The 12,319-nt window shown below is 35.5% G+C and overlaps 2 protein-coding genes and 1 long non-coding RNA gene across 3 annotated transcripts; all 3 read right to left on the minus strand.

Annotated features, from left to right (window-relative positions):
- Positions 1 to 1,304: 1,304 nt before the first annotated feature.
- Positions 1,305 to 3,541, minus strand: LOC113757250. The gene is made up of 2 exons (XM_027300623.1): positions 3,162 to 3,541; positions 1,305 to 2,370 (listed from the first exon to the last, which is right to left on the minus strand). Exons 1-2 carry the CDS (start codon positions 3,539 to 3,541, stop codon positions 1,305 to 1,307), a joined length of 1,446 nt encoding a protein of 481 aa, XP_027156424.1.
- A 3,594-nt stretch (positions 3,542 to 7,135) lies between these two features.
- Positions 7,136 to 8,657, minus strand: LOC113757251 (indole-3-glycerol phosphate synthase, chloroplastic-like; the record flags this gene model as incomplete). The annotated part of the gene is made up of 4 exons (XM_027300624.1): positions 8,583 to 8,657; positions 7,809 to 7,891; positions 7,593 to 7,661; positions 7,136 to 7,171 (listed from the first exon to the last, which is right to left on the minus strand). Coding segments are annotated over exons 1-4 (249 nt in total), but the record flags the coding sequence as incomplete, so codon positions are not given.
- A 423-nt stretch (positions 8,658 to 9,080) lies between these two features.
- Positions 9,081 to 12,034, minus strand: LOC113757253. Its single transcript, XR_003466234.1, has 4 exons — positions 11,892 to 12,034; positions 9,519 to 9,593; positions 9,325 to 9,369; positions 9,081 to 9,232 (listed from the first exon to the last, which is right to left on the minus strand). It is a non-coding gene; the product is annotated as an uncharacterized LOC113757253 (long non-coding RNA).
- Positions 12,035 to 12,319: the final 285 nt, after the last annotated feature.

A 12,319-nucleotide genomic window follows, 5' to 3' on the forward strand; every position in this document is an offset into this window, starting at 1 on the left:
CAGACTGCAATATCAACTGTATTGATTATTGGGCTGTGAAACATATTAGGAGATTTATACTATCTCATGTAAAACACTTCACAGAGCAGATAGTTGACACATATTAATTCAAAATGATTTTGCCAGAGTTTAAAACCATGGTTTTGATTTGTTTCAACATCTTTTATTGTTGAGAGAGGAAAATTACAAGAAGGGATTATCTATTTTCCTATTCAATTGGCTGCTAATATAGCCTCTGCTATTGCACTTGCTCTAAAACTCTTTAACTCAAAGATCTAAAAGATCAAAACCTTGCAGGCAGGGGCATCTTATGGAAGTTGCAAGAGTATTCCTATATCTAATACAACTCTAGCTACTATCAGTCCTGCTGCAAGCATGGTTCGCCATATCGGCCGATACCGATACGTATCAGCCGAATCGTAATTGGAACGAATGGGATCGACATGATACCGATCCCCGAATTGCTGATATTACCATATCCGCGACGACTCGCTCTGAATCGGCCGATATTGGCCGATTCGAATCCGTGATGTATGATATTGGCTGATATATTCGAGTCAACTTGGATATTTTTTAAATTGTGTATTTTTTGATATTTTCTAATTTTAGTAATTTTTTCAAAATTTTGGGAATATTTCATGTGTTATAATGTGCGTATCACCTGATATTCAACCGATATGTCGCGATGGATGTGGAGCAACCGAGCGACCCATGATGGCAAACCATGGCTGCAAGCTTCCTCAGGCCTGCGCAGTCAACGGGAACTGCTGCAACTATCCAGTTTTCCAGTGTTATGGCAACGTTCTTGTATGCCACGGCCATCATGTTTCAAGAGAATATTTGCAAGAACTAAGAAGTCACCTAACAAGGACTTGAACAGAACTGCTCAGAGGAACCCAAAGAATATTTACAAGTATTTTTTCTACTTAATTTGTTTAAATGCTTCAATTAATAGAATAATAGTAATAAACAGATGAGTTTCCATTCTCTGTTTGACTCTGCTTGATAAGATAATTTTGAATAGAATAAAAACGATCATGAATTCATGTGTTCTATTATCAAGTTGCTGAACTGTTCAATGTTTAATGGTTTCCAATTGTTGAATGAAAATCGAGTGATTCATCAACAAGGCCTGTACAAGTCCAGCCCCCAAAATGAGATGAACAAGTCCAGCCCCCAAAATGCATCAAGTTTCCCCAAAGAGAAGCGTAAATCAGTATTGGACCAAAAAATCTATGCATCACATTGCATATAAAGCTCAATTACACAGTGTTCTGTTGAGTTATCAATAGCTATTATTGTACTCAAGGATCTAGAACTTCCCTTTTGCAAGCACAATCTGCACGGAGACAATAGCTGCACTCTGTGCATTGAAAAGCCTCTTCCCCATCATCAAAACTATTATCACAGCCATGGCAGATTGCATCGTCATATGCCTCGGGAATATGGGTGAGAGGGTGAGAGTGCTCATCTACATACATGGCACGCCCAAACTTGGTATTTTGATGAATCTGGGGAATGCACCAAGGATGAAACGATTGGTCACATTCATGACAGTGGTACATCCATTCATTGGGATTCATTTGGAGGTCACAGATCACACAGCAAAATTCATCTGGATGTTCAACAAAAGGAGGATAAGATAACACGAGCATATGCTCGTCCCATTTCTGTTTGGTTGTAGGTGGCATCAGGGCACACTCGTAGTCCAAATAAAAATGGCAATCTTCACAACTAAATCCAAAACTACCTCTGTCAAAGCCACAGGCATTGCACGTTATCCGATTTGTGTTTTCAACCTGAGTTAAGAGATGCTTATGAGAATTGTGCAAAACAGCTGATGTCAAGCTCGCACTCACGCACTTGATACAAATGTAGAATTTACAGGATTTGCATTCATAGTAGAGACAACTTCCCTCCTTTAGACAGGCATGACACCTAAAGTTGCCAGCAACAGCCAATACTGTCATCGGTGTAAGCAAATGCTTGGGATGTTTTGGGGTTTGTAGTTCATCAGGGAATTGATAACAAGTCTTATGGAGAAAGTAATCGCCCTCGGCGCAAGCATAGTGAGGATCAAACAAGAGAATAGGCTCAATACACCAGTCACAAATTGATAGTATTGCTTCTTCTTGATCAGCAGTAGCACTATTAATCTCATGCTTGGTTAGCATCATCTTGGATGGAACAAGTGGGTGATTGTGCGTAGATACTACTATCTTTTCTTCGGTATTAATTTTTCTGAGACTGCTAGTAATGCTGCAGTGAAGAAGAGAAAGTTTGATCAAGTTTTGGGCTGCACCATTGGAGGGCAGTTTGACCAAATGTCTGCCTGGATCTCCGAAATCTGATTGTCCTTCTCTAGCAAACCTACAAGAAAAGAAAATTCAAAAATCAGAATGATATGATGCCACTTTTATCTTTTTAGGGAAAAGGGCCACCAAATAAAAGAGAAAAGAAAAAAGAACACATAACATAATGAATAAATAGATAAATACGGGCACGAATAGTTAATGAATAAATAAGGGTAAAATACAGTTTAAGCCCTCAACTTTCTCCTTATGCCAATTTGCATCCCTTATTCTTTTGACTACATCACATAATTAACCCCCTTTAACTTCTAATGTGATTCAAGTGCCCTTCATTTCGTGAATTTTCTGCCATTTATGTCAATTAAACTAGTACGAAAAAATTAAACTAGAACGTGCTGCCAAAAAATGAAATTTGAAATTAACATCTTTATTAACTTTTTTTTCATTAAAAAATCTCATAAAAAAAGTGCACTTATTTCTATAGCTATTGGAGGTAGTCAAGCTTAAATAGGGGTGAAGCCAGTATAAGTAAATTTGACCCGGGTACTAACATCGGTAACAAAGACCAGTTCAGATAAAGTTATTGACGAATAATTGGCAAACTATGTTGGATTCATCAAATTTAAAAGTTAAAGAGGGGTTAAATATTGCAATTTGAAATAAAAATGGGGCAAATTGAAATTTAGAGATCTTTTAGGGCCGCTTACTTTATGTTACCCCAATGGCCCCAAAAAAAAAGAGGTGAAAAAAATGACAATGAATTCTAGTAAGAAGTAAGAATACAACAAATTAAATTACCAAAAACATAAAACGCAATCAATAATGAGGACTCAATCAATATTGCCTGACCGGTCTTGAGAAGCACACGATATATCGAGATCAAATTTGCACAAGGAACAACTGTAGGCGAAAAACTTCCAACCCTTTTGGCCACAAGCATCACAAGTACAACTACCAGAAGAATAAGGTGGCTCCCTATGGAGCACTAATGGATGCTGGGGATGCATCGGATGAGTAATCTGCAAAGGAATTTCTGCACATGGTTTGTGGAGAAAGAAATTGCAGCTGAAGCAACAATATGCTGTGGGCTCCAAAATTTGATTTTGACACCCGTAGTAGATTTCTACTTTCTTATCATCTCCATCGCCATTATCATTGTTTTTCTGCAATTCAATCGTGATCAGAGGGTGCTCATCATGACTGAAATGTTGAATTTCCTCTTCCTCCATATACTTGAATCTTTGAAGCAATTTTGTAATTGTGGTATGGTATCTTCTTGAAAGATTGGATGGAAAAATTCAGACAAGAACCAGACAAGGGGAATCAAAATCTTTGAATTAGCAGTTAGCCGTAGAATCAACGCACAAATGTCAGTATAAAAATTTGTGGGCTGTATTGACTCATTCTTCGAATAATCCATCTACCACATCTAAGCTTGACGCAGTAGACCTTCAACACAAGGTGGATTACTTTGTCTTGAACTGCTTCAAAACTGAAATTAATTGATCTTATATATACAGCTGTTTATGAATTAATTACATGAAATGTAACTTGACAGGAAAAGAAAACATTATTCTAGTTATAGTACTTAATCTGGATTGAAAATTTATTATTCTTAATTGGGATATCATATTACTAAGTATTAATGCATCTACTAGGATTATTCTCAATAGTCACAGTATGATTATAAAATTGATTGAACAGATGAACTGAAAAGTTCTACTACCTACGCTTTGTTTTAAATTGATTGAATGCATCCAACTTGGAGGCTGCGGTGAAAATGTATTTCATTCTTGTATTTAAATATAGATAGTGTAATCATTTGGCAATCACAATGACATTTCAAAAAAAAAAAAATTCGAGGGAAACAATGGAACTTAAGAAGCAAAGAGGAACGGAGAAATTTGAATTTAGAATCCCTCATTCTTGGGGCAATTACAATAATATTTAGGCACTTGCCATTCCATTTTCCTTTTTAACCTAAAAGAATGATGTACGCACTTGCATGTATAAAATTGCCTTCTGTATCTTAATCCTTTTTCCTTGTAATGGTGAAATATCTGTAAATGGTTTTAATTTGTGGGCTTATAGTTTAGGCTGTTAGTTGACTTATTCTTAATGGTGAAATATCTGTAAATATTTTTAATTTGTGGGTTTACAAATTAGGATGTTAATTGACTAATTCTCCGCATAATCCGTCACTAGATAATACTAGATCTAATTTATCCAAAAAAAAAAGATAATACTACATCTAAGCTTGGCGAATTTTCAACACTAGTATTACTTCTTTATGAACTGCTCTAATACTGAAATTTGATCATCATGCAGCTGCGTATAGTTTAACTGCATTACTGTAATTTGATAGGTAAATAATAAAATTGTTCTAACCATACAAAATTGTTCTTGCCATACTTCTTATTTGGGATTGAAAAAATTATTGGTCTTAATTAGGCTATCATATTCTATGAGGATTATTCTCAATAACCGCTGCATAAGATTTCATATTGATGTTTCCGAATGAGGCAGTCTTTGTGGGCTGAGTTTATGCATTGCAAAAACTGCCCCAATCTGCATCCTTGTTTTGCTGATACTTCTCCCGGTGATTCTTGGACTTGGAAGCGAACGGTGGCTATCCAAGGGATGGCTGAGCAACATATCAGGTGGGTTTTGGCTAGGGGCGCTATTAGTTTTTGGCATGATAATTGGTTGGGAATGGGGCCTTTATGTCGGCAAGTGGATAATTTTCAGGAATGTGCAGTCTCAGATTTTGTTGGTCAGGGTGACTGGAATGCTCAGCGGTTGGGCACGGTGCTTCCTAGCGGATGTGTGGGTCAAATTTTTAAAGTTTCGCCCGTAAGGGTGGTTATCTAAATCTAACCACCGGTGAAAACCATCACCTTTAAACCCAAGATCTGTATGGCGATTATTAAGAAATAAATTAACTGTAAAATAGCGGAAGCGTACCTGAATCCATATTGATAAATTTGATACTTGAATCCCTTAGATATTTAGGATGGCTTTCCAGGTCAACAGGTATTCACCAATCCTTTGAGAGAGGCATTTAGTTTCTCTCTGGTATCTTTCCTGACGATGGGATATCAGGGAAGGGCTGTTTTGTGGTATTAGAAAATACGACAACTAAAACGATACCTGTGACCTGGGGACCATAACCCTATTTATAGGTAACATTCCTGTTACCTTTTGGAGCCCTATTTCAGCCCATCATTGAAATAGGAGCTCATAAGTTTCTACATATTAAAGGGCCCACATCCTATTAGATACATTAAACCCAAACTATATTTGATCACTTTAATTGGGTTTAACCTTAATTGACAGTTTGCAATATATAATTATTCACATATAAGTCCAATGTTGGATTAAGGATCCACCAATCTCCCACTTGGACTATATGTGTAATCTTATAATTATATTTTGCAATTAACCGTATGAGTTCAACTTTACTGTCACTATCACAATGTATCTGTAACCAATTCGGTCCATCAATTACACAAATATAGGATCAAAGCGGCCTTTGTTACAATTTCGTAACTCGACCCATCAATGGTCAAATATATCAATGCAATTGAATGACATGAATCATGATGTGGATGTGTAGCATGAAAATTTCATGTAATGTGATCAAAACATGCCTATTTTCAACTGGTCCACCTTAAATTTTATGAGATCAAACCATACCAAAGTTATAGTGTAAATAAATCTAAACTTTATTTATGCATAAAATATTTTTAAATCCTTAATAACTGAAAAATATCATAAGAGCATTCAAAATAACAAAACTCCCACTAAAATTGTACATCATTTAATAACACGACACCCATATGAGCAGTATGCTCATGAAACAATTTGGGTGGCAATCCCTTAGTAAGCGGATCCGCAACCATGGAATTTGTCCCGATGTGCTCTATCGATAACTGTCCATTCTGCACTCTTTCTTTAACAGCCAGGAACTTGATATTTCACTACAAGAAAATTGTTCATCAGTGACAACACAAAGTCATCACAGAACATACAAATATCGTCACAAATACCTTTTATTGACGACTTTTTGATCGTCACAAAGTCGTCACTAAATCCCCGTCGGTAAAAGTAAATAGTGACGACCTAAAATGTCGTCACTAAATAGTTGTCATTAGTGACGACTTTAAGTAAAGCATTTTTGACAAAAGATCAAGTCGTCAATAAAACACTTCCAGATTGTCGTAACTAATGACAACAATTTAGTGACGACCTGATTGTCGTCACTAAATAGTGGTCATTAGTGACGACAATCCGGAAGTGTTTTATTAACGACTTGATCTTTTGTCAAAAATGCTCTACTTAAAGTCGTCACTAAAAAGCACCGAAAGCCATTGTATATAACTATTTTACTGACAACAATTGTCGTCACAAATGTAGCTTAGATTTAGTGACAATCTCTGTTGTGACAAGGAGTTTTTATTTTCTATTTTGTGACAACTTTTTTTTGTCATTAGATAATTTCTCAATAGCTTAATAGTCATAATTTGGTCTGTAATCATTGCTAAATCGTTGATTTTAAACAAACCATACAAATAAACATGAACGATTGATAACCAAAAGTATTTGCATTAGATTACATGGTAATAATATAGCATTCTCAAATGTCAAATTCAAGTGTACATTACCCAACTATGCCTACAAAAATAACATTTGTCCAAAATATCATTTGTACATAAGGTACATTTACAAAAGCAATCACAGTTTAAGAAATTGAAGAACATCTAAATGAATCACTCCATGAGCAAAAGGCAATTTTGTCTTCAACATTCTTCAACCATAACCATAGATATCTTCCAAAAGCTAGTATGAATAGCATTTATCTGTCATAAAAGAGTAAAAGAAGTAGGTAAGGGGAGGAGTACAATAATAAAGAACAAGTAATGAGACTTAGATTATTAAGACAAAAATTACAATTCATTAAGAACCTCATATAATTTGGGCCCACATATTACAACACCAGCAAGAAGTTAGAAATCACAGTCCAATCTATACAAATACAACACTACATAAGCTCAACTAAAGAGCTCTCTAAAACAGTTTTTTTTTATTTTCTTTCTTCTTCTTTAAATAGCTCAACTTATTGAACAATTAAATTGGACTCTCACAGTAATTATTGTTTACAACTAGAATCGATGCCTGCTTGCAGCTTTTCCTGCCCCTTCTCATACATTCAAGGGAATGGGAAATGATTGTGGAAGTAGAAAAAGTAGACAACTTTCCTACAAAACATTCATAACATACCGCTTTGACGCCAGCTTCTTGCACGTATGCAATATCAGCAGGTGTAAAAAGTCCAGACTCACCAACGACCTAAAGATTTTGAAGACAGGAAAATGAATACATTGGTGATTAGACAAAATAATATGTAATGAGGCAGTCATGTGCCTCTGTCAACAATTTAACAAAGAAGGAGAAATCTTAAAGGGCATGAGAAAAGTGCAGAAATAGGATACTCACAATTATGCCTCTTTCTCGGATTATTCTCCCACGTTCTCCTTGAAGAAGATTTTTAGTATTGCTGATGTCAACCTTAAATGTTTCTGCAGATAGACAAAGCTAAATTAACTTGCAAGACTCCAACAAATGACTTGTACTGATTCTGTAAGCTACTCATTGCTCTTTTAACATTTTTTCTAGGTTGTGCATTTTTTATCATCTTCATCCTTGTTCTTTTCGGATTTATAGCTTGTTTCCACTCACCCATCCTCAAGATGAGCACCTTTACCCATTGTTACCTAACTCATTTTTTCCTGACTGACTGTTTACGAACTACCATTCTAAGAGAAAAAGGTTATATCATGCAACCATATTGAATATCAGCACTAAGCAAGATGAGATATAACTAGGAAGAGTATCCAGCACCAGATTTTGGCATCTAGCAATTGGTGCCGTGCGGAAGTATGTCAAAGAAGTTAATTCCTAGAAAGTTAAAAAAAAAAAGGGTAGTAGGGGATTGTCATAACAGAATTAATTTGTTGGTATTATTATTTATAGCATCACAGTGCAAATGATATACACTTCAGCAAATGATTAGCTACTTGAAAATATTTAGGCCTTCTCATCGATGTTAGTAAGAATACAAGGAACTAATTTTTGTCCAAATACAGCTACAATCGAATGTAAACTTGATAGCAGCTTCAGAATCAAAATATCAAGGTATCAAACTTTAAATGCACAATCAAGAAGGAGAAGATTTAAATGATCGATATAGAATTTTCTTTAGAAACATACCGAGGTTACGGTTGTTTATTCCAATAAGTTCAATCCCATCAATCCCAAGAACACGATCCATCTCCCTCTCATCATGTACCTAAAAAATGAGATATGACAAACAAAGGTCAAAATCATTGATACTTCAAACGTTTTACTTGACAAGAAAAACAAAATAAAACCAAAATCAGGAAAAAATAAAACCAAAATTGCTTCAAGTAAAGTACCAAGATAATTATTAGACAGCCTTCATGAGAACAGAAGGACCACTAACCTACATATGTTTAAAAAAGAAATTTTTTCTTCATGAAGAAGACGAAAAACAAACTTGAGATATCATTACAGATTTTTGTTGATATTCCGATTTTTGTACAAATCACAAACAAGAAAATGAAAATTACCCTGACTTAAACGTCCTAAATCTAACACTAAAAGTGAGGAGGGAATTGAGTTCTATTAATTGTTAAGACAGCAAAAGGAAAGAAAGAAGAAAACAATAACCATACCTCCACGAGTGGTGTTAAACCAAGCAATTTGCAGATCTTAGTCATGTATTTGATATCAAGATCTGGTAAAACAGCAGCAATTAACAGGATTGCATCTGCGCCTTTTGTGCGAGCATAGTATATTTGCCAAGCGTCTATAACAAACTCTTTGCATAACAGAGGGCACTGCACATGTAAATTGTTTCAGCAATCACTTTCAAAAATAATACTTCGAGCTAATATTCAGCAGAAATATGCATCAAGAAGAAAAAAAATACCTTCACTCCTGAATTCCTTATCTTCTCCAAATTCTCAAAGCCTCCCTTATTTTATGGAGCACAGAAACAAAAAAGTAGTGATGATAATTAGCAGTAAGAATTAACTTAAAAACAAATACATTGACTTGCAGAGACAGGCTTATATGACCCTGAAGAAAAAAGTCACCAAATGACTGAAGAGTTTAAATCCTTACTTGAAAGTATTTCTAGTCTGTTAATACACTGAGGCATGCTGCTCCACCTTTTTCATAGGCCTTAGCAATTTCAACCTGTTATAATAGACAACCAAGAATTAATGCAAACAGATACACTGTCAATATCTTAAGAATTGTATTCAGATATTATAACCCACAGTAACCTATTCAATTAACCACTGATGAAGGAATAAACCAGCAAACAACTATAGGACCAAAAGATTCTCTAATCAAACCAGAACAAGGAGCTTTTATATAATATAACTAAGTCTCCCTGTATGAAGCTTCCAACTTATTGATAACTGTAATCTGCCATACAAGCCTTTTAAAATCTTACAAAATGATTTAGTTCCAGTTCTTCCTTATCTAATTCTCTGCTTTAGTTCCTCACATACTGACCAATCTACTCCCATTATACTTACAGAGCCATATAAGATCAATCTTTTTTGCACGGCAAAAAAAGAGCATGCAGTCAAAACTCATATGCTCTATTTTTGTACAATCAAACCTCGTAACATATACAAATTTTGACCATGAAGATTGTAAGTGTTCAGTAATGCATAGAATACATGGGATTTCAAGGTCAAAGAAAACGTTACAGGGGAGGGGAAAAAAAACGAAAAATAGAAGCAAGGGCAATGCACAATGACAACTGCATACCACTGAACAGGTACTTCTAGCTTCTGTGCACCACTCTATTGGCAGCAGAAAAGTCTCGCAAAAAGAGAAGAGGGGGCAAAAAGGAAAAAAGGCATGCATCTGTAAGGACTTGAATACAAGGCATAGACCTTCTCCACCAGCATCTTTAACATCCATTAAAGATAAATTTAGCATCTCCTTTTAACAAACTTAGAATCTGGAGTATCTTGAGGAAAAAGGGCACTTTGAGCATAATCAGTTTACTAACAAGAAAGACAGGTTTTCAAATTGCTCATATCTTTTAAGGAATACGTGACTTTGAACTAAATATGAGAACATCCAATTCTAGGTTAGTGAAAGTCCTTAAAGCTTCCACTGATGGCTATGCGCTTTACAATTAGCCTGAATTGACTCATCACAGTTCCTAATGTCCTACCTGAGCTCGGTCAAGTAAATTGAAAAACAAACCATAGCTAAATGAAATTGTGGTCACCGGCTAAGATCAGAAAGTCATTTAGTGATGTGATAATATGTAGGACAGCCTGGATTAAAAATATTGTAGAATATGTATATCTAATATCTCCATAGAGTGGTTTAATAGTCTAGTGCCACTTAAATGTTAGAGTAATCAAACGAGGGCCATTTATTCAAAAGCAAAACGTTAAACTTATTGTAGAAAAATTAGATTGTTAGCTTATCTATTTCTTCAGTGATTTTTAGAAAAGAACAAAAATTAGATTGCTGGTTCATTTTTTTTCTTGATCATCCTAACTGGTATTTTTGGGAAAAGAATAAATATATACACTGTTTAACATGCATACTTCTGAGAATTATACTTGAATAAAATATGACCGATTTGACTTTATCAATTTGTCAACTAAATCCATAGCTTATGCTCCACTTCGGAGGATTAATGCTGTACATAATCAATATAACTATGCTACTTATTAAGCCATCAAAAGTGCAGATTTCAGATATAGGGTGTTAATTTAACCCTTCGATCCCTATATACAAAAACCAGAATTTTCTTTTTAAAAAAACAATACCAGAATTTATTGCAATGCAACTGAAAATATTAGACAAAATAGACCCACTGAGACTAGAGTCTTGGTTGCTGCTAATTCACAAGAACTGGGCAGTGGACATAAATGATTCCTTCGTCCATTCCCTCAATTTCTGTCCCCTTTCATGGCAACCTTATCGGATAAGGGGATATATACCCAAGAAAACGAAAAAGATTTTGGTCACAGTTACACCTAACTCTCAACCAAGACATGTATTACGTAATTAGCAATAGGGCCACAAAAATTTAATATATCAGTATTTCCAACGACAGCAAACCAAAACCATGGAAGCTCAAAACTTCGCTTACTGGGTAAGCCTACAAAAATTAATTGCACTGTCAATGAAATAACCTTGAACTACTCACCTAATTGGCTAGTTATTTAAACAAAACTCGATCCCTTCTCTCGGAATGCCTAACATAGGCTTCCATTCCAATTTTCAACAATTCTGTCTCCTCCCTCTTTAATGCATTCCAGAAAATAAGGAGCACTGGCTCCTCGGACCATCCTAAACTACCCTAACCCGTGGTCAGATAACCCGAAATATTGAAGCTAAAACAAGTAGCTACACAGCTTAATCCAGGCGACTCAGTAGCGATAACAAAAAGGATCTTACATATTAGGGATTTGGAAAAATTGGGGAAAATGTATAGGAGAGAGAAAAATGAACCTTTCCAATGAAAACCTTGTACTTTAATGCTGGACAGCCATGGTGATGCTAGTGAGAAGCCAGAGAACGGATTTGTTGTGTGGGTGAAAGTATCAGGCCGTGCGGAAGCTCCGTTTTGGTGCTTAGTGCGGAAGCTCTGTTTTGGTGCTTAGTGCTCTGTTTTGCGGAAGCTTTTGTTTACTTCAGCTCGGTGAAAGTTTGTCTCAAGTGTTCCGTTGCTTTAAGTCAGACCAAGTGTTCCGTTGCTTTTGTTTTCAGAATGTGTTCCGCTGCTTTGGTCTTTGCTTTGCTTTGGATATTGTTTTTGTTGCGCGACACTTTCACTATGATTTGATCAAAATTTTGACTTCACTCATTTTCCCTCCATTTGATACCAAAAATCATGTTTTTTTCTAGATTTGTAATATGGTTTGAACCATAGATTTTAA

Source organism: Coffea eugenioides, unplaced genomic scaffold (genome assembly GCF_003713205.1).
Source record: "Coffea eugenioides isolate CCC68of unplaced genomic scaffold, Ceug_1.0 ScVebR1_2866;HRSCAF=3976, whole genome shotgun sequence".
In the NCBI taxonomy this organism is placed as follows: domain Eukaryota; kingdom Viridiplantae; phylum Streptophyta; class Magnoliopsida; order Gentianales; family Rubiaceae; genus Coffea; species Coffea eugenioides.